The sequence below is a fragment of the Homarus americanus genome, unplaced genomic scaffold (genome assembly GCF_018991925.1).
Source record: "Homarus americanus isolate GMGI-L3 unplaced genomic scaffold, GMGI_Hamer_2.0 scaffold19066, whole genome shotgun sequence".
NCBI lineage: Eukaryota > Metazoa > Arthropoda > Malacostraca > Decapoda > Nephropidae > Homarus > Homarus americanus.
Genome location: NW_024716903.1, coordinates 296,365 through 323,332, shown reverse-complemented (window position 1 = coordinate 323,332; position 26,968 = coordinate 296,365). Strand labels below are relative to the sequence as shown.

General features: G+C 41.4%; 1 protein-coding gene across 9 annotated transcripts in view; it reads right to left on the bottom strand.

Moving 5' to 3' along the window:
• LOC121858532 overlaps positions 1-26,968 on the bottom strand; it is an 83,614-nt gene that overhangs the window by 20,342 nt on the left and 36,304 nt on the right. For 4 of the 9 annotated variants that reach the window (XM_042355012.1, XM_042355015.1, XM_042355014.1 and 1 more), the window contains exon 2: positions 11,635-12,773. The exons of the other annotated variants lie outside the window; for them this stretch is intronic. In XM_042355012.1, the coding sequence (XP_042210946.1) occupies positions 11,635-11,679 (45 nt within the window). In that variant the 5' untranslated portion in view covers positions 11,680-12,773. The remainder of the gene's footprint in view (positions 1-11,634; positions 12,774-26,968) is intronic. 9 annotated transcript variants of the gene reach the window in all.

The window sequence follows — 26,968 nt, the reverse complement described above, 5'->3', positions numbered from 1 at the left end:
CCTTGACAAGCACCTCCACACACCTACACACCCACACACACACACACACACACACACACACACACACACACACACACACACACACACATACCTACCTACCTCTGAGTTGGGACCTAATCCAAACTTACAAAGTTCAGTCATTACATCTCGGTCGTGTGAAGGAGAGAAGTGACGAACTTAGTCAGGGAGGTTGTTATTGACATGGGGTCGTAATTAAAGGAGCTGTTGACAATGATAATAATTAGTAGTAATGGAAGTGCTGATGATAATAACAGTAACAACAACGACAAATAATAATAATAACAGAATATAATAACACTTTATACATTAACACGAGAGCCACCTTACACTAAACTCAATCAACATAAACTAAATTCCTCACAGTACAAAAATTCACCCCATTAAAAAAAAAAAATGGTTACCGACATGTTGGAAAAATGTTCGGAATTCTTGCGACATATCGAATATTATTGCTCTAAAAACTTTCCATCACTTTATACGAAGAGAAATATTTATTTTGCTTCTAGTTGGTCGTGAGGCATTTTAAGACTTGCAACATTTTCTTCACTATATCATTTCAGGTTTGCAACATGCTCTTATTTGCATTATTTATGGTACTTCAAATTTTTTCTTCTCTGAATTATTTAAGATTTACAATATATACTGACATGTATGTTAATCAGCGTGTACATGTCCGTTTTTTGTGTGTATATAATATTAACGAACATATGAATTAAAATATTTAAATCATGTCATTATATAAATTAGGTTCTGTTTTAATGCCCGCTAAAAAAAAAAAAAAAATTAACAGCAACACTCCTAGCTCATAAAACCATATTGGATATAAATTTTAAGTCCAGAACAGCAACATTATACCATTAACTGCATTATTTGATGAGAGAACAAGATAATTAGTTCATTTATAGTATATTAGGTTTATTTGGATGGTGCGGACGGGATCACGTAACGCAGATTGACTCACACTGGGATGGAGGTATGTGGGGTAGTTAACATGTGGTCGTTATGGTGGTACTTAATTGGTGGTTCTTAAATCATCTTCAAAATTAACTGTCCCCTACACACATACATTAATAAAGGTGTATGAGTGAGGGACGCCATTATGGTCTTTCTCCTACGCCATTAATCTGCTGCACCAGGTATAATGAGATTACTGATTAACTATATCACCACATAATGATATAGATTGGCTCTCTCTCTCTCTCTCTCTCTCTCTCTCTCTCTCTCTTGTTCGTTCTCTATTTTGCTCTCTATTTCGCCATCCCCCCCCCTCTCTCTCTCTCTCTCTCTCTCTCTCTCATTAGGCGAACGATCCTACCCTGTCATTGTACCTCATCTCCCCTGCCAATTACTCTCTCAAAGTTCATGTCCTCACGAGGGTACAGACACATTAGGTAGTCACTCCCATTGGGATAATTAGAGAGTTCCGTCCTAATGAAGTGCGGCCGGCCATCAACTGTATTCCGTGCCAGGAAGGTCTCCCTCAGTGGAAGGTAATGCACTTCAGGTTATGTTAAAAATACAGTGCCATCGTTGTTAATTATTATTATTATTATTATTATTATTATTATTATTATTATTATTATTCACAAAATACTATATACGTCTCTGACCTCATCATATCTCTATATACGAGAGAGATCCACTAACTGTGCAATAAACTATAAAAACAAAAAATACAAGAAAAAGTTACAACTCAATTTAATTTTATTTAAAAATGCAATTGACTTTCTGTCTCGTACGTGACCTATCCCTGTAACCCACCAGAATCTATATACCTGCATGTGTATTACTGTACTTGTATACCGATATCTGTAACTACGTACACTCTTACCCTTGAATCTACTTGTGCTTTTACCTGTAACTATATCTGTAACCTACCTGTACCTGTAACCCACCAGTATATGTAACCCACCTGTATATGTAACCCACCTGTACCTGTAGCCCACCTGTACCTGTAACCCACCTGTACCTGTAACCCACCTGTACCTGTAACCCCTGCTGTAACCCACACCCCAGCCACCTGTAACCCACCTGTACCTCTTAACTCACCTGTACCTGTAAATCACCTGTACCTTTGCCTGTGACTATACCTACTCTTGTACCTGTAACCCACCTGTACCTGTAACCCACCTCTACCTGTGCCTGTGACTGTACCTGCTCGTGTACCTGTAACCTACCTGTATCTGTTGCCCAACTATACCTATACTTGTGACTGTACCTGCTCTTGTACCTGTAACCTACCTGTACCTATAACCCACCTGTACCTGTAACCCATATATACCTGTGACTGTACCTGCTCTTGTACCTGTATCTGTAACCTACCTGTACCTATAACTCACCTGTACCTGTAACCCATCTATACCTGTGACAGTACCTGCTCTTGTACCTGTAACCTATCTGTACGTGTAACCCACCTATATCTGTAACCCGCCTCTACCTGTACCTGCTTTTGTACCTATATCTGTACCTGGATGTGTTATGTACCGCGGGCTTAACATTAAAGTCATAGGGTCACCATACTAAGCTGTTGTTCCCACGCCTCTCAGTTCTGTATCGATCGTGTGGCATCAACTCGCTCTGATGGTCGACGATCCGTTTACCCACGGTGTTGTATCATCATCATCATCACCACCACCACTTTTATCGTCAACGTCATTATTTATTATTAATCATCATTATTATCGTTGCTATCATTGTCGTTATTATCGTTATCATCGGCATCGTTATCATCATCTTGGGTCTTTGCTTCCCTCTTGTGAACCAATGAAAACACTCCTTCTTTTTCTTTTTATGTATGTATGTATGTATGTTATGCATGTATGTATGAATGTATGTATGTATGTGTGTATGTATGTATGTATGTATGTATGTATGTATGTATGTATGTATGTATGTATGTATGTATGTATGTATGTATGTATGTATGTATGTATGTATGTATGTACAGTATGTATGTATGTATGTATGTATGTATGTATGTATGTATGTATGTATGTCATTAAAAAACACATTATACATAAACCCCGCTAAAGAACTAACTTCTACATCACTATTCTTCGTTACTAGATACAGAAATACGCACAAACACATTTTTCCTCTGAGCACAAAAAGAAATTCCACTCAGTTTCAAGTCTTTTCTGTGCTCACTAAAATCTCTTAACGGTATTTGTCTCGGGGTCCTGAAAGATCAAATAAACAAAGGGTTGGAATAAAAGGTGATGAATTATTTACGAGAGGTTATTAATGTTTCAAATGGAGAAATGTTTACCGAGTGAGAGTGCTGTAGGTGATTGGGGGTTACGACCTTCTCTCTCTCTCTCTCTCTCTCTCTCCACGAAGACGCCTCCTCTTATCTCCTCTCTGACACACACACACACACACACACACACACACACACACACAGTAATAACATCAAAGTCGTCTCGTATTCACAAAAAAAGAAAATCTGATCTATAAAGGGATTTCCTATTCAATATTTTACATGGCAGAGGGCGAGCCTGGGACATTAAGAGGCCTCTCGAGTACTAATAGCGGGTGACACATGTCTTTTGGTATGTGTCACTTGTGTGTGCTGTGATGGGGATGGTATGTGTCACTTGTGTGTGATGTGGTGGAGGTGGTATGTGTCACTTGTGTGTGATGTGGTGGGGGTGGTATGTGTCACTTGTGTGTGATGTGGTGGGGGTGGTATGTGTCACTTGTGTGTGATGTGGTGGAGGTGGTATGTGTCACTTGTGTGTGATGTGGTGGAGGTGGTATGTGTCACTTTTGTGTGATGTGGTGGAGGTGGTATGTGTCACTTGTGTGTGATGTGGTGGAGGTGCACATGTGTGGTGGAGGTGGTGTATCACTGTGTGTGATGTGGTGGTGTATGTGTCCTTGTGTGTATGGTGTCGTATGTGTCACTTGTGTGTGATGTGGTGGAGGTCGTATGTGTCACTTGTGTGTGATGTGGTGGAGGTGGTATGTGTCACTTTTGTGTTATGTGGAGGAGGCATGTGTCACAACGGTGAAATATATGTGATATGATGTGAAGGGATAATAAGACTCCACCTTATTTTGCTGTGATTAGGTTAGATTAGGTTAGGTTAGGTTAGGTTAGGTTAGGTTAGGTTAGGTTAGGTTAGGAGAACTAAACCTATACCAATCATTCAGAATCCATCATAGTATCATAGTTAAAATATATAGATCAATTAAGTTTATACACCTCCCCAGATCATAAAGAGGTATTTTTGAGAATATATCTAGGTTAAGTCAGTCACTCAGGAGGGAAAAAAAGTTGTACTGCACCTACGACACCATTGCGAAAGCGACCCCTTGTTCTGGAGACTCTGGGGGAGGATGAAGTGGTTGGGAAATACACATAGACTAGCGTGGGTAGTGATTCTTGGAACCGATTTGCGTCATGGTACATAGTCTCTCTCTCTCTCTCTCTCTCTCTCTCTCTCTCTCTCTCTCTCTCTGAATGGCAGTTTTACCCTCTCGTGTTGATGACCATTGATGTGGAAGATGTTGTTGATGGAGAGACTGGAGTAGTGAGCCTGTGTGTATAATAATATGTGTGTGTGTGTGTGTGTGTGTGTGTGTGTTTCTCCATAATGGGTACACTTGCGGAGCCTTAGTCGTGGTTATTGGTGAAGGTGATTAAGCCTCACGTTATACAAACAGGGCAAGATGAGACAGACAGAAAGACCGAGAGATAGACAGGGATGGAGAGGTAAGAGCAGGGAATGAGACAGATTAGGAGTGGTGGTGATGGTGTGATGGTAGATGAGAGAGACAGAGACGGTGAGAGAGAGAGTGAGAGAGAGAGAGAGAGAGAGAGAGAGGTACAAACAGGGAGACAGGGAGAGATAGAAAGATGGACAGGGATACGAGAACACACACACACACACACACAGAGTTAATTATATCCTAAGTTGTCACCATTAACAAATTACTTACCACAAGATTTAATAATTTTTTTTATTAATACTAGTAAGAGAGCCAGAGTGAGCTCCTTGCGTCACCTTGTCACACACCTGAAGTGGGATGTAATTAAGCAGGTAAGTTGGTTGGGTAAGTTGATTGCCCTAAAGTTTGATGAGAGAGATCGCTTCAAAACCATTCATTTTAAATTATCATACTAGTTTATATATAATCATTCTAGAGCAATCATTCGAAGGTCACTCATCATCGCTGATTGTATGTAAACAGAGCAACTACCTGGCCAGGTCAGTGGAGGTAAGGTCACGTGTGAACAGGTAACCTCATTCCCCGCTAATTAAGTAATAGAAGGCGTTGCGGACGATCGATCTTGCACACACACACACACACACGCACACACGCACACACACACACACACACACACACACAGGTAAATGTGGAACGTGGAAATGTAGCCTACAAAACACATACCTGTATACTGTATAAAAGAACTCCTCACCCCCTTACACCCATTAACCTTTGCACAACGACCCAATAACTCTCTCTCTCTCTCTCTCTCTCTCTCTCTCTCTCTCTCTCTCCTCTCTCTCTCTCTCTCTCTCTCACGGTGAGGAGCCAAACATAACGACCTTAATTACCTGAGTGAAGAAATTGAGGACGAGAATTGACTTTACCTGTCAACGTATCTCTCTCTCTCTCATTTGATTTCATTCTTTCTTTCTCTCTCTATTTCGTTATCGCTTTCTGTTTCTCTCTCATGGCTCTTTGATGATTTGATGTGTCGTTAAGATTAATTTATGTCATAAGTTTTGATATATGTGTGTGTGTGTGTGACTCAATATAATGATAATGTGTGATGATATTATTGTGTGTGTGTGTGTGTGTGTATATGATGCACCCCGTAACCCAACGCTTATGTGTGTGCCTTTGTTTACGTGTGTGTGTGTGTGTGTGTGTGTGTGTGTGTGTGTGTGTGTGTGTGTGTGTGTCCTATAATCCACCCGCGGCAGGTTAGGTAAGGTTATGGGTTAAGTTAGGTTAGGTTAAGAATGTATAAACACACACACACACACACACACACACACACCCACACACACATCAATCGCCCGGCTTCAGACATACAATTTTATGGTAGGGATTTAGTCGGTATTTGGTCGGTTCTTGATATCCCGAACAACCCTTATCCATCATTATGTTCTTGGTCTCTACAACAAACCGTAATGACCAGAAAAGAAAAGGAAAATGGTTATCTATTTTTTCCAAATTTTTTTGTTGGTGTAACGCAAAAAAAAAAAAAAAAAAAAAAAAAACATTAAATGGGTTTGGAACGGTCAGTGTTTTTTTGTGATTTTTTTTCAGATAATATTAAGTTTGCTTTATTGATTATTATCTTTCTGTCTGTCTGTCTCTTGATCTCTCTCTCTCTGTCTCAGTGTTCGCCGAGAAAGGAATAAAGGAGAAGGAACAGTGGGCGATAATTTTAGGGTCTGCTGAACAGGAAATTGAGTCTTTTCTGGTGAAAGAGAGAAAGAGAGGGGAATATAATCTTGAAGTGACAGGGAAAAGAGACAGAAAGACAGGCAGGAAGAGAGACAGACACATCATTTTAAGATGACAGGGAAAGAACGAAAGAAAAACAGAAAGAGTCTTAGCATATTAAAAAAAAGGGTTATTGTAATTTTATCATAGTTAAATATATACTCAGGTAAGCTTAAATATGCCGAAGGGTGCTCAGGCATGCCCAACTATTCTCAGGTATGCCCAGGTATACCTAGGTGTGCTCAAGTATGCGACTAAGGTGGCGTGCGGGAGAAGAAGAGACACGAAGGAATTTTACTGATAAATACTGAAGGAAGTGTAGAGGAAAAACGAAAACGGAATTAGATGATAAAATGCGATAATGGAAAGAGCAGATTCGATGTCCCGAGGAATTAGGGAACGAATAAAAGAGAGAGAGAGAACAATAATAGTGGAAATAGAGGATAAAGTTTGATAATTGGGAGGTAAAGTTCGATGTACCAGGGAATGAGGAAATAAGTGAAGGAATTGCTTAATAAACGACGGATAAAAAAATGGAAGAAAAGAAGTGAGGAATGCTTGTATACAGGTCCTGTACCTTTACCCTTACCTGAAGTCGTACCTGTGTTCGTACCTGTGCCTGTGATTTGTAGTGCACTTGTATCGGTAACTTTTTATCGTACCTGTACCTGTGTGGGTTACCAGTGAGAGTTGACAATTGAAAATCTTATCTCGAGGCAATAACTTTTTTTTTTTTTTGAAAGATTATCTCCGCGAATTTTAGAAGTTGGGATAGCTGAGCCAGGCCTTAAAGTGGCTTGTCCCAGAAGATGGAGGTCAGGCAAGGGTTAGCCACGGCCACAGCCAACGCCGCCACCACAGCCATCTTCACCACCACCACAGCCATCGTCACCACCACCACCACCACAGCCATCGTCACCACCACCACCACAGCCATCGTCACCATTACCTCCTTCATCAATATCATTATTGTTTTCATCGTCACAATTATCACCACCATTATTTTTTTCTTCATCACCTCTGTTATCAACTTGATCATCTGAAGCAACTATCTGTCACTACTACTACTACCAACAAGACCACTACCACACCACAACTATCAATAACTATCACTTCCACAATTATTATTATAGAATCATCATCATCAACATCATCATCATCATCATCATCATCATCTTCTTCTTCTTCGTTGCCACATTTTCACTTCATTTGTGAATCATGACAAAAACTAAACGTATGACCCTCTTTATAGAACAGAAAAGGAATACATAGAAAAGGATAAAGAAGAAGAAGAAGAGAAAAGAGAATGAATATAACTCAGTCAAGGTCTCTGGGGCTGACGTTCATCTGAGACGCTTGGTCCAAAACAAACAATGCCAACACAAGCAATCAGTAGCGCCTGACTTTCGCACTACCCTCCCGCCACCCCAACTCTCTATTCCGTCTGCTTTGACCCGCTCTTTGGTATTACGTACGTCCGACTAGCCTTCCCTTCATCACAGAAAGACACGCTAAATATGGTACGTCAGGCAAAAGCAGAAATTAAAAGACAAAAAAAAATCAGTAAGAAGAAAAAAGGCGATTTAAAAGTTTTCAAAAGTCATTGAGTTTAAAACTATTAAAGTCATTAAGTCGATAAAATTAAGATAATTGAATTGCACAACTTTTCTAGAGGCGAATTTGTGGAGTAGAAGAGACCCAACCATCACGTATAGGATCTCAGTCCCTTAGCATCTGGGTCCCTTAGAATCAGAACCCTTTAGCATCTGGGGCCTTTAGCGTGAGGGCCCCTTTGGATCTTGGCCCCATAACATCAGGGCCCTCTCTCTCACGTGGTGATGGGGGGATCAACAGAATGGAGTAGGGCCAATAAAGATAGAGAATGGGTCAATAAAATAGAGTAGGAGCAATGGTGTAGGGAAGGGCAATAAAATGGTGGAAGGAAGGGCAATAAAATGGTGGAAGGAAGGGCAATAAAATGGTGGAAGGAAGGGCAATAAAATGGTGGAAGGAAGGGCAATAAAATGGTGGAAGGAAGAGCAATAGAGATAGTGGAGGGAAAGGCAATAGAGACGGTGAAAGGAAGGGCAACAGAGCTGGTAAAGGGAAGGGCAATACTAGATAAGGTCGACCATGGTTAACACGCCATCATTAGTTACATTCCATTTATTTTATGAACTACATACAAAGCCCCCCCCTCTCTCTCTCTCTCTCTCTCTCTCTCTCTCTCTCTCTCTCTCTCTCTCTCTCTCTCTCTCTCAGGGATGCATTATATAAAAGGAAAGTGACCTCATTTAACGAGTCAGTGACGATGGTGCTGGAAGTGGTGATGGGTGGCTGGTTAAAGCCCTCAGGTCTAATACACACACACACATATAAACACATACACATGTAATAATAATAACCAAGAGGTGTTCACATAGAGACACGGGCTGACCAGATCCGAAATCTTTGATCCTTCGACTCATCTCACGAGATCTTTGAAGCATCTGGAGGTTAAGTCATTCAGAGAGATAGACTTGTATGAGATGAGAGGTCGAGACAAGAGGAAATGAATAACACTCTGAAATAATGTTTCCTCTCTCTCTCTCTCTCTCTCTCTCTCTCTCTCTCTCTCTCTCTCTCTCTCTCTCTCTCTCTCTCTCTCTTGTGAGGCCCTTCAAAACTCACATAGATAAGCCTGGAATTGCATTAGAGTACAAAGCGTTCTTCAAAGTGTATGTGTGTATGTGCGAGAGAGAGAGAGAGAGAGAGAGAGAGAGATAGATATCAGTGTCACTTGCTTCTCATTATATTGACAGCCCAACAGCTCAGCGACCGATCAGCGGCTTCCTCGCCTCGTTACAGTGAATTATGGTCGTTCAATCTACTCAGGGAGCGTCTAAATTCGATCCGCAACCCTCCCTCCCTCCCTCCCTCCTTCCTCTCACCTTCGCTCCTTATCTTCCTCCCTCATTCCCTCACTTTCTCACTCAATCTTCTTTACCTCAGTCCTTCTCTCTCTTTCCTCATCCTTCCCCCCTTCGCCAGTTCTTCCCTCCTCCCTTTCCTCTCTTCCTCTCAACTTCCCTCCCTTTCTTCCCCCCTTTCTCATTCTCCATCACATCAGTCCCCCCCCTTTTCTTTCCATTTGCACCTCACCTTTCCCCCTGTCTCCTTTCCTCCTTCTCTATCTCCTTATTTTCCTTCCTTTTCTTCCCTCCTTTTCTCCCTTCTACTGCCCTCCCTTTCTTCCCTTTTCCTCTACACTTCATTCGTCCCTTCCCCCCTCCTTCACTCTCTATTTCTCTTTGCCCTTTCTCTCCTTCGCTGTCTTGAATGAGTAGAGATAGATGAGTCTCTTACCTCTCTCTCTCTCTCTCTCTCTCTCTCTCTCTCTCTCTCTCTCTCTCTCTCTCTTATTAAAGCAGCTTGTCTCCTTCAATCAGAGTGGTGGTCTAATCCCATACTCCTTCCCTCCTCCCTCCTTCCCTCCTCCTTCCCTTCTTCCCCTCGCACTCACCACCCTCCCTCCTTCCCTAACTCCCTCCTTCCCTCCCTCCCCTCTATTCATCCTCAGTCCCTCTATTCCTCCCTCCCTCCCTCCCTCAGTAGCAGCAATCAATGTGTTTGTGGTGGTGCGTGACAACAACAAAAACACACACACACACATACACACACACACACACACACACACACACACACACACACACACACACACACACACACACATACACACACACACACACACACACACAGAGACAGAGAGGTAACAATATAGAAGGATCAAACAGATACTGCTGTAATTTAGTGGGTAAACAGTTCATTGACCCTGTGGCCCGTGGAGACGTTCTGGTACCTGCATATGTTGATGTTTTTGTGTGGATGTGTTGATGTTTTTGTGGATCATTTAGTGGATATGTTGACGTTTTTGTGTGGATATGTTGACGTTTTTTGTGGATATGTTACGTTTTTGTGTGGATATGTTGACCTTTTTGTGTGGATATGTTGACGTTTTTTTGTGGATGTGTTGACGTTTTTATGTGGATGTGTTGATGTTTTTGTGGATCATTTAGTGGATTTGTTGATAGTTTTGTAAATTCTCCTCAGTGTCTCGTGTTTATGTAGAGGATTGTTGTAAATTATTCTTTAGTGGAGTGATGATTTTCTCTCTCTCTCTCTCTCTCTCTCTCTCTCTCTCTCTCTCTCTCTCTCTCTCTTTAAATATAACTTCTGTGTCTCTCATGTTATATTTGGTTTGGATTAACTGCCCACAGTCACTTAAATTAAACAAGACTCACCTCTACCTGCTCCTCCCACACACAGACAGACAGACATAGAGACAGACACACAATAAATAAACAAGATAGACAGACACAGACGGATACACAGAGGCGAACAAAACAAGCGGACGGAAAGACAGACAGACGTGAAAAAAGTGAACAGACAGATAGATAGACAGACAGACAGACAGACAGACAGACACACACACACACAGGTAAACAAGGCAGTAAGTGTACGTGGAGGGACTGAGGGCCAGACACTACAGTAATGGCACCCCAGGACCAATCAACAACGCTGACACTCTTAAAGAAGCTATGCCGAACGAACCTTCGCCCGCCTTCCGTCTGCAGTGGCACTCTCTTGCGGCGCACTTGCTGGTCAGATGGACTTCAGTTTCTAATAGACCTCAAGCTAGCCTATCCTAATCTGACCTATCCTAACCTAGTCTGACTTTACGTAACATGACCTAACCTGAACTAAACCAACCCAACCTGACCTGACCAAACATAATCTAACCTAATTTAGCGTGAACAAATTTAACCTAACCAGACTTAACCCAACCAAACTTAACCAGACTTAAACCAACCAAACCTAACCTAACCCAATCATAAAAAAGAGGGCCTATTAGAACCTATCACAATCTAACCCTTTGGACTAGGGCTGAATAGAATTGAAACCCATTATGAATCGGACATAGGCTTTTTTAGGACTTACTGTAGGCTAAAAAATCCTTGGGATCCTTTTAAACTGGGGAGGGGGAAAGGGGAAGTTAATGGAGAGTAGGGCCCATTAAAATCGGACCCAAGTAACAACGGCCCATATGAAGGGTCAACCGAGGTCATAGTTATTACGTCATCAAGAAACAGAAGAGGCAGAGAGACTCACCTTCAAGTGATCCATCTTGGGGTTGTGTTTGATCAGAGCTCTCATGTCTGACCACTGGCCTTGAGGGGGGGTGTTGTGGGGGGTGGGTGGGCACCTCCTATACGGCTAATGGGGGAGGGGACATTTTTTTGTACATGGGGAGAGAGGAGGTGATGGACGGGGGGAGGGAGGGGAGTGGGGCGTTGAATGGGAAGAAAAAGAGTGGGTGTTGGGGAGAGGTGTCGCTGGCTAGGAGGGGAGGTGAGTGATTTTTTCAAGGGGATATATTGCCAGGGAAGGTATTGGAGAGGTTACTATGGAGGAGGATTGAGGTTTGATGGAGGAAGATAGATGGAAGAAGATAGATGGAGGGAGATGATGAACAGGGAGGAACAAAAATAAGGGTATATTGGTGTGGGTGTTGAGGAGGGGAGGGGGAAAATGAGTGTTGCCGTGGTGAGGTAGAATGAGTAGGAGTGTTGCTGGTGTTACTGTGGTAGAAGATGTAGACCCTGTAGTAAAGAGTGCACAGTGTTGCCTCGGTGGGAGAAAAGAAAACAACAACAACAGCTGGAGATAGGGAGAGAAGGAGAGAAGGGTGTCGAATATACTGTATATAGAAAGTTTATCTAGCGTCTACCAACACCTGAAGGGATGATCTATGTATCTCCCCACCTATCTACCCTCCAGCTGTGTATGTAGGGAGGGAAGAAAGATAAATTATAACAGAATATTCTATTATTAATATCTTGATGAGGGAACGGGAGTGAGAGACAGGGAGGTATATTCTTAGTAGTGGGATAAAAGGTGGGACTAAAAGATATATTCCTGCTCGGGTTATTGCAGGGTGGTGAGAGGTGATAGGAAGTGAAGCTCCAGGTAGATGATGTTGAAGTTGGATCGTTCTGGTAGTGGCTTAGCTTCTTGTTACCACGTGTTTCCTTTACGTTATTATCACTGTCACTTTTGAGTTGGCACTTCTGTTTTGTTCTCAGTAAGTTACGTTCCTTTCGTTTTTCGTTTTCTTTTTCAATGTTTTTCTGATTTACTAATATCTTCAGTATTTCTGTGATATTCTCCTCGGTTTCATAAAGTTTTAAAGTTCTGAGGTTCCAGTGATAATATTACCCTGTATATTTATTCACAAAAAATATAGCTTCCTGAAAAGTAATTATTAAGAATATATAGTCAACAAAACGTGCAAAAGCTCAGACAAGTGGATAATAAAAATGAACAAAAAGAGAAAAGCAAAAAAGGGGATCAGTAAAATAACGTTGTAAAGCTTTTAATATGTAAACGAAAGCCAATGCGTGAGGCTCTATGACGTCATTGATAGAAAGCATAAACAAAGGAGTGACGCGCCTTGACGTCACGAATGTCAACAAACATTTCCCGGGCTGTGTGGACCACAGCAACAGCGAGCTAGACTGAGCCAGCTCCCCTACCCTCCCCTCCCCTCCCTTCTCTAACACTCGCCTTTCTTCACACACCCCTATATCTCCCCTCCTCCTCTCCTCCCCACCCCCTTCCGACACCCCACCCTTCCATTTAACACCCTCACTCACACATACGCCCTTCCTCCCCGCCCCTCTCTTTCCCCTCTCATCTCTAGACTTTCCCGCCCGGCATTCACCCACTCTCCTCCCCTCCTCCCCATACTTGCTCCCCCATCCCTCCCTCACCCACCCCTTCCTCCCACCCCCTGCCCCTTGATACTGCAGCGGCCGGCACACCCCTAACGTGACCCTCAGCTCAATACTCTCTCTCAAACAGCTGACGGTCGAGCGAGGGGCGAAATAAACCTCCCCCCCCCCGAAATCGGATTCGAATTTCCATACTGAAACCGCTGCTTTGGCCAAATGAAGTTGATTACTGTTTAGGGTCTAAGAGTAGATTTGGGATACGTTAGGATAGGTTAGGTTAGGATTGGTCAGGATTGGTCAGGATAGGTTAGGTTAGGTTAGGATTGGTTAGGATAGGTTAGGTTAGGTCTTATCTCTTCACTTCATGGCTTATGGAAGTCTCAATAGGTCCTGTATCACAAGGATTCGTATCTTAAGATAAATAACTTCCCTGATATATTGCCTAATAAGAGTCATCCAGTTACCGTAAACCTCCATAGTTAACACACGAACCCTTGAAAATTCAGGTCTCGGGGGAAGGATTCTCAAAGATCCTTATGTCAGTTCTGCCTACGAGCCCCTGAAATAAATCCTTAATTTGTAAATGTCTTTGAAGTTCCTCGACGTTTTGAGTAAATGTTAATGATCGAGTCAACACAAATTTATACGTCAGCAAACAAACAACGCTCCATGACGTCATAGATGTAAACAGAAACGGAGGCGGTTCCATGACGTCACAAATGTAATCGTAAACAAAGGATGTATATTGTTCCAGGAAAAGTGAGTGTGCATTGTCTCTCTCTCTCTCTCTCTCTCTCTCTCTCTCTCTCTCTCTCTCTCTCTCTCTCTCTCTCTCTCTCTCATCTCTAACCACACCTTCCTTTTCACTCTCTCTCTCTCTCTCTCTCTCTCTCTCTCTCTCTCCTCCCTCTCTCTCTCTCTCTCTCTCTCTCTCTCTCTCTCTCTCTCTCTCATTACATCCTTACCTCCTCGTCCTCTCCCTTCCTCTCTCTCCCGATTCTTTCCTCCACCTCTCTCTCTATCCATTCTCCTTATACCCTTCTCTCACCTTCCATCCCTCCTTCCCTCATCAAAACCCACACACGAGTCGAGGCCCTAAATTGCCTCATGTAATTGCCGAGGACATCTTGCCTCCTCAACAACAATAAACAAACACACACGACAGACATATTGTAACGTTTATGAACGCCAAACAGATACACTCATAACAAGACAAATGCTCTACAAACACACACACACACACACACACACACACACACACACACACACACACATGCCAAACACTTTTCAGTTTATATGAATTTTCAACAAACGCACTAACAATAACACAAATGCTTAACAAACACACAAGGGAAATACTTTTAAACGTCTATACATTCTTCACAAACGCATAAATAACACATATACACGACAGACAAACACAAACAAGGTAGAATAAACAATGAACTCAAACACAACCGGAGAGTTTGTTATTATACCAGAATAATAGAATCACTTGAAGAATCCCTCGGCTTATTTCACATTAGAATTAACCTAACCTAACCTAACCTAACCTTACCTAACGTTAACTTAACCTAACCTTACCTAACGTTAACCTAACCTAAACTTACCTAACGTTAACCTAACCTAACCTTACCAAAACTAACGCTAATCTAACATAAATTAATCTTACCAAACCTAACTTAACCTTACCTTTCATTACGTTACCTAACCTAACCTTATCAGTCCTAACGCTGATAAAACACTAACCTAATCTAAAGCTTACCTAAACTAAGCTAAATCTAACTTAACCTTGCCTTACCTCACCTAACGCTAACCTAACTTTAATCTAACCTAACTCTAACCTAATCTATCCTAATGCTAAAACCTAACCTAACCAACGTGATATCAATAAAAATAAATGAACAAAGGCGAATAACTCTTTTAACTTATCTTATTTCTCATTTATTTGACCTCAGTGAGTAAATAACAAGATAGACGAAAAATATTAACGTAGGTAATGAAAAGCTTAATTAACCTGTGTGCTAATTACTTAAACTTCTTCGGGGGAATTTCACCTGAGAAAGTTTGACCTGAGACTTGCAAGTTTGATAAATTTGGATCTTACTTTCAAGGTTAGTGTGTGTGTGGGTGTGTGGGGTGTGTGTGTGTGTGTGTGTGTGTGTGTGTGTGTGTGTGTGTGTGTGTGTGTGTGTGTGTGTGTGTGTGTGTGTGTGTGTGTGTGTGTGCCAGTAAGAGACGATTTACGAGGAGATATGTATAGAAAGACTGACGTAAAACAGAGACAAGCAGAGTGATATACAGACAGATATAAACTGTAATTTCCTGTTGAACAAAACCAAACTCGCGTCTCTTGTTAGACATGTGGAGTCTCACCAGTGCTAACCTAACCTAACCTAACCTAACCTAACCTTAACAGTTTAGGAATTATAAACACAAACAAATTGACTCGGGAGATTCTTTCATGTTTCTTATCTCTCTATCTCTCTTTATTCTGTATCTCCTATCTCTTGTCTCTTTCATCCACTCCACCTCACAAATCGGGGAGGAGAAGAGATAGATAGATAGATAGATAGATAGATAGATAGATAGATAGATAGAGGAAACAGATGAACAAGAAAGAATGAAGAAAGAACACTAAACGAAGGAAGAAGAAAAAAGAAATAAACTAGAAATGGCGAAAGAAGTGGGGAGAGAAAGACGGTGATAAAAGGAAGAAGAGCAGGAGACGATTATTGCCTCAGAAGGGGGAAGGAACTCTATCGCAGAGGGGGAAGAAGGTAACGACCAGAGAGTAATAACGGCGAAGAAGAAGGATAAGACAAAGGAAGGAGACAGACAGAAAGACAGATAGATAGATAGATAGATAGATAGATAGATAGATAGATCGATCAAAATAAATCCATTGATTATATTTTTAAGCTCCCAAACAACTTTATTGTTATTTCACACAAGTGGGTCACCAAAAAAAAGAAAAAAAAAAATTATACACGTTATGAACATTTACATTAATTAGTAAAAAATACACATTATGTTAATTACTTCCGGTTATTGCATTATCTTCACCTTATTTTTAAATTTTAGGGGTAAATGTGGACATGGGGAGTGAATGTATAGTATAAATATTAGGTTATAACTCTCTCTCTCTCTCTCTCTCTCTCTCTCTCTCTCTCTCTCTCTCTCTCTCTCTCTTTGTAGTCTAAACACAAACTCAATTCCCCCTCAGATTCCCTCAACCTATCGTCTATCGGTTATAGTCTAGGTCTCAGAGGATAACGTTACAATATCCGAACATTAAACGAATTGGCGTCGAGAAAACTCCTTTGTCGGTTATCGGTGCTTTAACCTTATCGTCCATGGCGTTCCGATGTCATAAAGTTAACCGCCTTTTATAGCAGAGGATTACGTTATGGTGCTGGTGTGTTTAACGATTTAGGGATAACTAACTTAGCCTAACCTAACCTAACTTAACCAAACCAAAAATAAGTTAGTTAGACACGTTCTCATATAATTTAGTTAGGAGGAGGAGAATTTAACTGAAGACGCCTCCATCTTTGTGTTTACGAATATCTTAACTTTTTAGTAAGATAGATGCGTTCTCGTTTCTATAGGAGTTAGGGGTAAAAAAAAAAGCACCTTTGAATCCTGTAAATTAGCATAAACGTTCTCATGTAATTAAGATAAGAAAATAACTTAAGATCTCATAAGTTATCATAGACACTCGTGTAATTAAGATAACAAAATTAATCTTACGAGAAACTGAGAATCACATACTGAATATCTTTGTTTTTGTTTTTCCCAGAGTCAATATCGTTAAGGAAGGAGACAGGGGGTTATAAGGTTTTTCCCGTGATAACTCTTGTCTTGGCCTTAAGAGAGAGAGAGAGAGAGAGAGAGAGAGAGAGAGAGAGAGAGAGAGAGAGAGATGAATAGAGAAATGAAGATAGGTAAATAGGTAGTAAAATATATTGATTAATGATGTCTAGCATGGAGAGAGGAATGCAAATGAACAAAAAGATAGATAGGTACACACACACACACACACAGAGGTAACCTTAGGATCAATTATTTACACTCGTCCATCACCTGACACGTGTGAGGGCCGCCAACACCTCCTCAGCTAACTTTACTAAGGTATCAAGAGCTCCCAGTATAAACACATCTTATGAATAAACATCGAATGACCTTTGACCTATATAGCGACCTTAACCACTAGCCAGGCATCACCACGTTGACTTGACCTAACCAAACCTAACCTAACCTAACCTAGAGACCGCAGTTGAGAGGCGAGAAACCAATTTATGAAACCGCGCAGTTCAGAAACCGTGTCCATAGATAGCGTCAGAAGCCACAGCCCTATCATCACACACTGTCAACACCGACTCCGTATCTCCAAGTTATCATTGTCCCACCGACTCCTTCTCACACTCCTCCCTCTCTTCCTTCCCACTCTCTCTCTCTCTCTCTCTCTCTCTCTCTCTCTCTCTCTCTCTCTCTCTCTCTCTCTCTCTCTCTCTCCATCATTCTCTTTCTCTTCGTCTACCTTCCCACTCTCTCCCCATTCTCTCTCCTCCCTCTACGTCATCCTCCCCCTCTCTTTCCTCTCCGTCCGCTCGTCCCTCTTCTCCCTCTCAGTCTCCGTTCCCTCTCCCCTACACCTTCCTACTCCCCTCTGTGTAGGACTTAAGTAACTCAATTAAAACGGGAGATAAGAGAATGAGGGAGATACCGAGATAGTATGATAAAATGGGTTCTCGCTCCCATCATCATCATCATCATCATTATCATTACCATCATGATCATGATCATCATGATGATCATCATCACCATCATCATCTTCATCACCATCATCACCATCATCATTATCATCATCATCATCACCATCATCATCATCATCGTCATAATCATCATCGCCATAACCATCACCATAATCATCATCATCATCACCATTATCATCATCACCATCATCATCATCCATCACCATCATCACCATCATCACCATCACCATCATCATCACCCATCATCATCATCATCATCATCATCATCATCATCGCCATCACCATCATCATCATTACCATCATCATCGCTATCATCATCATCATCATCATCATCATCATCATCATCATCATTCATCATCATCACTTCGTGTACTCCCCGTCATTCTCACTCTCCAACTCTTCCTCATCACAACTTTGACAAGACTTGGCAGGCAGGTGTCTCCCCCCCCCTGAACCCGCCGTCAGGTAGGTCTTGGTCTATAATTAGTCTCACAGGTTAAGGGAGGAAGGCTGCTACCTCGGTGATGCTACTTTTCCAGTACGGAGACTACGACGCTCTACCTTATGTCGAATGTCTTGCATGATGTCGAGGAGCGGCTCTCTTACGTGCTATATAGAGATCCCGTGAGTAGGACGAACAGTGCCATCTGTAGCTAACCTGTGTTGGCACCATAACACAGGAACGGATAGACTTACAGTGTTCAAACATGCATTCGTGATTAGCACAATGGCTCATAAAAAAATGTTTACACACTGCCTTTTAGATTTTTGTAGCAACATTTTCCTCACATATCAACAAGTGAGGACAATGTTGCTGTTATGACACGAACATTCACAGGATCTTCACGAAAATATGTATGACAGCGTGTATGCATTTTCTGAGACATCCTATTTATACACCATGATGTCACTTAGTGTAGCCATGTTGGGGGTCAAGGGACGTCGTGGCATCTTATTCGATTATAGTGAACAGTGCCGCCTGTGATGCACCGCCTTCCTTCCTTCCTTCCATCCTTCCATCACTACAGATTCTCATTGATTCGTCAGGCGAGTTGTTATCGTCGTGACTGGTGATGTGAGACGGCGTGTACTTCGTAGCTGCGACAAGCACGCACGCACACAAACACACACACACACACACACACACACACACGTACGTAGCATCCGTCAGTCAGGCATTATCCGTTCCCACACCTCCATTAAGACATAAATCAATATGATAATTTAATGTAAGAACCATTGAGAAAATCCACCCTCGTGTCTTTGTCTATATATACAGTAAGTCAATTGATGCGTGCGCTCTTAGATCTCTTATTTTAAGGTGAAGTATTTGAGTCATTTGAACTACGTATATCAAGTTCCATCTCTACGTTGTTGGTTGGTACACTGCCTGTCTTACGCTATCGCTTCTCTGGGCGACTCGATTAAAAGGTCTGACACTCTGATGGATATTTTTTTTTTTTTCAATCGAATGTTGAGTTACGCTGATATGATGGAGGGTCCTGAGGCCTCTCTTTGTCTCACTGTCTGCCGCGTTGGGAAGCAGAGGGCATACACTCAGACACTCAAACAGGAAAGCAAGGAGACAATCAGATAAATAACCTGACCTACAGATAGACATATGATCAAGTAGACAGACTAACAGGAAATCAGACAGACAGAAAAATGGACTGTCTAGAAGCAGAAAAGCAGACAAACTGACAGTCTAGAAAACAGGCAGACAGATAGACAGACAGACAGACAGACAGACAGACAGACAGACAGACAGACAAACAAAGTCTAGAAAACAGGCAGACAAACACGGTGACCCCGAGATGGTGCATGGCAGTGCAATGTCTTGGCTGGTTTAAAGGGGACCCAACCTCCCTCCCTTCTCTCATATTCTTTCCCTTTCTCTCTCTTCCCTCTTTCTACTTCACTTCTACCTTATCCCCCACTCTATCTCACTCACTATCACTCTACTTCACCCCTTCACTCCACCCGCTCCCTCATTCTTACTCTACCTGATATCTCTCATTCAGTTTCACTACCTAAAAAAAATTCAAAACCTTTATCCATCGAAAGTAACCTAATCCACCACATATCGTTTGGTTAGGTTAGGTTAGACTGTGTGTGTGTGTGTGTGTGTGTGTTGTATATTCTGAGTTACATTCATACTCGGAGACCATTGAACATACACACTTGAGTGGCTTCGTATTGGTGTATGCTGTATGCTGTAGTGTTGGGGATGACCCACACGCTGGTGTCACCTTCATTCATATTGCCTCACTTCATGGTCGATTTTAATCAGTCATTTTTGTTCATTATTTTTCACTTTAATTTGCTTTCAAGTCATTTTAGGTCATCCAGGCAGTTTAGGGCATATTCAGATATTTTAGGGTATATTCAGATATTTTAGGTCACATTAAGACACTTTAGGTCAGGTCACTCGGCCACTTTAAATTATTTGACCTTTTAACCTCTGATTGCTGACCTTTTGACCCCCTGACCTCTATAATGGGGAATGGAAACAGTGCATCTGTGACCTATTTTTCTTTGAAGGTCATACGTGACTGTGCTCTATACTGTATAGGGCACTAATATATTCTGTACCTATTTATACCTAAGGAAAAGTGGATGTGTAGGGGAGTGCTATTTTTATCGGAAATTCTGTACCTATTTTAACCTGGGGAAGAATAGGTGTGTGTGGGACGTTCTATATTTATACATTCAGTGTATTAAATTTTCTAAAATATTACGGTTTGTTCGTAGTTTATTGGAAAACTAAAAAAAATAATATATTTTTATTTTCGTTGAATATATCCAAATTACAATAAAAACAATACGAATAACTTAATTTTTGTGTCATGAAATCCAGAAAGTCATGTCTCACGCTCCTTGTTAGCCAATCAGAGCTCGCATATACCGCTACGTCATGATGTTGCCATAAGGAGAGCACGAGATTATTTCCAGGCGTTAACGAAGGGTAATGGCCCCAGTCAATGCTAAAAATTCTCTACACTCTTCACAATATAACACTGCAACGAGTCATGAATATAAATATGTATAGGTCATGTATTTATTATATGTGTTTAGATCGACCGGTTGACAAACAGACAGACGGAGGTAGAGAGTGATATACAGGATGCAAAGGTTAACATATATTTAGTGATAAGAAATACTTGTTTTAAAGATGAGTGGCTGTATATCTGCTTGTGTGTTAGTGTTTGTCTTTGTGTGTGTTGGTGTATGTGTGTAGATGTATATGTCCGGGTGTTAGGGTATACATGTCATTGTATGCTTATTCATGTATATATATATATATATATATATATATATATATATATATATATATATATATATATATATATATATATATATATATATATATATATATATCTATTGTGGTCGACTAAATAGACGTGACTTAATGAATATCAAATAAACGAATTCCGCTATACACTGCTAATTATATCCATCCCGGGTACTGAATATATGATGAGAGAGAGAGCTTTACATTTTGTTGTCAATATTTAGCTTCAGGCAGCTTCGTTAGGATTATGTCAGCTTTTTTTACTGCAAAAGGCTCTAAGGTTATGACTTTGTGACGAGGAGGAGTAAGTGGAAGAAGGAGGTAGGAAGAGGTGGAGGAGGTGGGATAAGAGGAGGAGGAAGTAGTGGGGGGGGAGGAAGAGGAGGAAGAAGATGAGGAGGAAAGGGAAGAACAGGAGAAGGTGGATGAGGAGGATGAGGAAGAAGGAGTAGAGGAGGAAAAAGAAAAGGAAGAAGAAGTAGGGAAAGAGCTTCTCTCTTTCTCTATTCATTTTTTCTTGACCTGTGACCTCTCTCTCTCTCTCTCTCTCTCTCTTCTCTCTCTCTCTCTCTCTCTCTCTCTCTCTCTCTCTCTCTCTCTCTCCTCTCTCTCTCTCTCTCTCTCTCTCTCTCTCTCTCTCTCTCTCTCTCTCTCTCTCTCTCTCTCTCTCTCTCTCTCTCTCTCTCTCTCTCTCTCTCTCTCTCTCTCTCTCTCTCTCTCTGGTCCAAATATTAAACAAATATAGACCTCGTATATTCGTGAAGATTATCTGCAGTGGTATTAACAAAACACACATTATAATAGGTGTTCTGGGAAGAATCTAGTTCAGAGTTCGTCATAACCACAGCTTGTAATAAGTTTGTTATGATGTGGTGACAAAGTTGTGATCCGCGGACAGGACACTTGACGCTAATTTGTGTGAGTGTAGTGTTGTGGTAGTATGGTGGTAGTGTTGCGGTGGTGTTGTGGTAGTATGGTGGTAGTGTTGCGGTGGTGTTATAGTTGTGTTGTGGTGGTTTGGTGTAGTCTTTTGATGTTACGTTATGGTTATGTTGTGATATTGTAGTAGTGAGTGTGGTGTTGTGGTAGTGTGGTGGTGTTATAGTGTTGTGTAGGTGTTGTGGTAGTAGTGGGTGTGGTGTTGTGGTAGTGTGGTGGTGTTATAGTGTTGTGTAGGTGTTGTGGTAGTAGTGGGTGTGGTGTTGTGGTAGTGTGGTGGTGTTATAGTGTTGTGTAGGTGTTGTGGTAGTAGTGGGTGTGGTGTTGTGGTAGTGTGGTGGTGTTATAGTGTTGTGTAGGTGTTGTGGTAGTAGTGGGTGTGGTGTTGTGGTAGTGTGGTGGTGTTATAGTGTTGTGTAGGTGTTGTGGTAGTAGTGAGTGTGGTGTTGTGGTAGTCTGGTGGTGTTATAGTGTTGTGTAGGTGTTGTGGTAGTAGTGGGTGTGGTGTTGTGGTAGTGTGGTGGTGTTATAGTGTTGTGTAGGTGTTGTGGTAATATTATGAAAGCGTTGTGGCGGTGTTGTGGTAGTGTGGTAGTACTAATGTGGTAGCAGTGTGACAGGTTCGTGTTAAGCTCCGTATTGTGATTGTGTCCATAACTCTCTCTTGATGGTACAGTCACGAACACAGGTACAGTCACAGGTGCAAATACAGGTACAGGTACACACATGCCCTCCCAGAAGCAGTGTACACTATGGCGAAACGTGAGCCAGACCGTACACACAGGGAAGGCAAACACACATTATACTGATCTCACTCATGTTGACATTGTGATATTGGACACACACACACACACACACACACACACACACACACACCAGCTCCTGGCTCGTCTGACCCTCCCTTTCTCTCTCTCTCTTTACCTTTGACCTTTCCAGCCGGGGTCATCAAATGAAGGTGAGGGCAACATTGACAGGTACGGGAAATATATAGTGGTATCGTCGCTCTACTTGGTTCTAGCTGACTCTACCTGGTTCTACTTGACCCTTACATGGTTCTATCTGACTCTACCTGGCCTTATATAGCTTTAATTGGCGTTACCTGGCACTGCCTACCTCTTATCTTGCACTACATGGCCCTAACTGGCTTCATCTGGCACTACATGGGTAATATATTTTATTTTTACAACTTGTATGAATTAATGTGTGTGTGTGTGTGTGTGTGTGTGTGTGTGTGTGTGTGTGTGTGAACTAAATATGTTAATGTGTTCACAACTTCTGCCATTTAAATTCGCACTTGAAATTATGTTTTACGTTTATCTCTCTGTCTCTCTCTCCCACAAGTTTTATGAGTTAAGAGAGAAAAGATAGAGAATAGGTTGACTGACAGACATATATCCACAAAAACATTCATTGATAGTGATAATCTTTCCACCAAAGTTGACACACAAAGAGTGGATGACCGTGAACGTGTTGTCTCTGGATAAAGAAAACGAAATTGAGAGAATGTTATCTTAGGTTTGTGTAGAAATATTAACGAGTCCTTTGTGACCACGAGAGAAGCGGAGGAAATGTGATATAACTTGATGAAGAGGTAATATATGGGGAGAGGGAGGGAGTGAGGGAGAGAATGAGAAAGGGAGAGAGAGTAAGGGAGGAAGGGAGAGAGATGCACCGTGATCTATAGATAAATGGGAGAGAGAGAGAGAGAGGGCATGACTTGACCCATTACAGTTTGTTTGTGAGTGAGAGTGAGTGAGGGCATTACAAGACCTCTCACTCACTGTGGTATGTGCGACGTGATGCAGTGCTCGACCCCATGAACGTGAGGTGCTGAGTTTAAAGTGGATGGAAAGAGAGAAAATGTTTATTGTCAATGCTGGCCAGGGTACACTCTCTCTCTCTCTCTCTCTCTCTCTCTCTCTCTCTCTCTCTCTCTCTCTCTCTCTCTCTCTCTCTCTCTCTCTCTCTTTCTTTATCTTTATTTCTCCCTCTTAAAAGTGGGAGTGAAAAAGGAGGTAGTGAAGAGAAGGCGATGTGTTTGGTAAGATGTGGGAGGCGGTAGAAGAGAGAAGGTAAAGGACAGATGATGGGGAAGAAAATATATGACGAATTTGTCAATATTATTCGAAAAAAAAAATTCTGCCGACCCCGAATGAAGGGAACACGTAAATAAGCAATAAATCGTGTGGAGATAAATAGACCTGGATAATAAGAAGGAAAAAAAAAGATCACAAATAGAAGGAGAATTAGAAGAAAAAGATTAAATAATATATACGCAAAGGTGAAAAAAAAAACAACCAGAGGTAATACGCATAACTGATCACTATGTAGATTGCAAGGGTCGACTCATTTGGTTCTCCCAACTTGCCCCAAATTTGCATTGGAGCTGGTAAACGTCACCTCATGGCGGACTGACGGACACTAAGCTATACAGTAGATACACCCAAGGACGCTGATACAACAAGTGTTTCTAAATCTGTATATAAGTTTAGGTTTCACTCCAGCGCTATTGATCTCGGTATTCTGTCTTTCGATATTTTTCAAGGAACTTACGATTGTGTTTACTTTAGAACCTTGCGTCTCGAATGCGTTTGTATGGGAACTAATAGAGACGTGAACATTCTTCTCTGTGTTGGCTGCTATATGAGGTTTTACTTAATGTTTTGTTTTAGTTATTACCTTCAGTACTTGAGTTATTCTTTCGTGGTTTATACGATATTTTGAGATAAGCGAATGACTGTTCGCATACGACGGCTGAACACGATGTAGATTTGGAGGAAAAATTACCATTGTTAAGACAGTACCACGAACAGGATAGATATTTTTTTTTTGAGATGTAGAAAACACGAACCAATCATTATAACCAAAACAAAAGTGCATTCTCAATCGTTAAATTTGGTTAGGTTAGGTCTTGTTTGATTCATTTTAATTGGTTCGCTTCGTCTGACCCAAAAAAATATACAAAGGTCCTTCTTGTTCACCTTTTGTTTGGTTTGTTTACATGTTACGTTTTGTCGGGAGATGAGAGGCAGCGTCACCATGGTCACAGGGAAGTGGCCCTTTAATTTAGGTGGTGTGTTGTGAGAGGTTGTAGGTTGTGAAGACCCCCAAGCCTAATGGGCCCCAGTTGTAATAGATCCTTGTCTTAAAAGGCCCCAGTTTTAATAGGTCCCAATTCTTATAGACCCTAATTTTAAGACTACCCATTTCTAATAGACCACAATTAGGAAAGGCCCCGTCTTAAAAAGGCACCATTCCTAATAGCCCCCAAGATATTACGGGCCCAATAGGACTAAGGCTCATTATAACTGGGACCCCATGATGATCAAGCCCCACTCTTCATGGCTAAGTTAGTTTAGGTGAGGTTGAATAGGTCCATGTATCTGTTTTAAAGTTCAGTAAGTCCGATATCCAGTAAATGAACAATACATCAAGTCCTGTGATGAATAAGTTATAAAGTCGAGTAAGACCAACGTGCAATCAGTCCAAAGTCCAATACGTCCGAGAATCCAGTAAGTCCAAGGATTATTAAGTTGAAAATCTAGTAAGTCCGAAGGCTAAGTAAGTCCCAAATGCACCAAGTCCGAGGTTGAGTCCAGAGGCAGGAAGCAGGCAGCAGAAGGTATAGTCTGGTTGTTAAGTCAGAGGTAGATCTCTCGTTGGAGGATCCGCTTTAACACTGCCAACCACACTCTCTCTCTCTCTCTCTCTCTCTCTCTCTCTCTCTCTCTCTCTCTCTCTCTCTCTCCTCGTAGATATATGCAATGTCCTTTGTTTCTCCCTCTCTTTATTAACATATTACATAATCAAGTATTGCTCTCTTTCTGTGTTTCTATTTGCCTTTATCTTTATTCTCTCTCTCTCTCTCTCTCTCTCTCTCTCTCTCTCTCTCTCTCTCTCTCTCTATCTGTCATTCTGTCTCTATATTTCTCTGTCTCTGGCTTTCTCTGGCTCTGTCTCTCACGATTGCGTCACTCAGTCCTCAACAACAATGAAACAACACAGAGATTTCGTACATTTTCGTAATTAAACATTAACTCTTCCTTTTTTTTTATTCATATTCAAAACCATTTGTATGTGTATATACGGTACAGTGTCATGGAAAAAGAATAGTTACCTGGATTTTAAAAGGTCATACAGGGTGGATCATAAAATATTTGACATTCTAAAACTTAATAACTTATAGAAGACATATTATTGACAGAATATGCCAGCTTTATTTTAATTAAGATATAAATTATAGAACTCAATCAGTTATAGATGTAAACAGAAAGAACTCGCTGACTAAAGATCTCGATTTAAAACCTTCAGAAGGCGAATCTGAATACCAAATGACACCACGATCCACGGAATGGAAATGTAATTCGACTTACGTACTAATGGACGAGCCTCCACACCCTGCCACTTTCCTCCCCTACAACTTTTCCCCACACTCCCCTCCCCTTCCCCCTACCCTCCCCCCCCACACTCCCCTTTCCCCTCCACGCCCTTCTCCCTCATCCCCCACCTTCCCCTATTTTCTGGAAGGATTAAAAAAAAATATATATTCCAGGTATTTTAGAACTATGAACGAATCCAAGAGAGACTAGAAAAAAAAATAGGAACACAATGGGAACTAGAAAAAAAATAGAAGAATAGAATCAGCCTCCATAACGAATTGCGAATGATAGATCAATTTGGTTTTCAATATAAATTTTTATTCC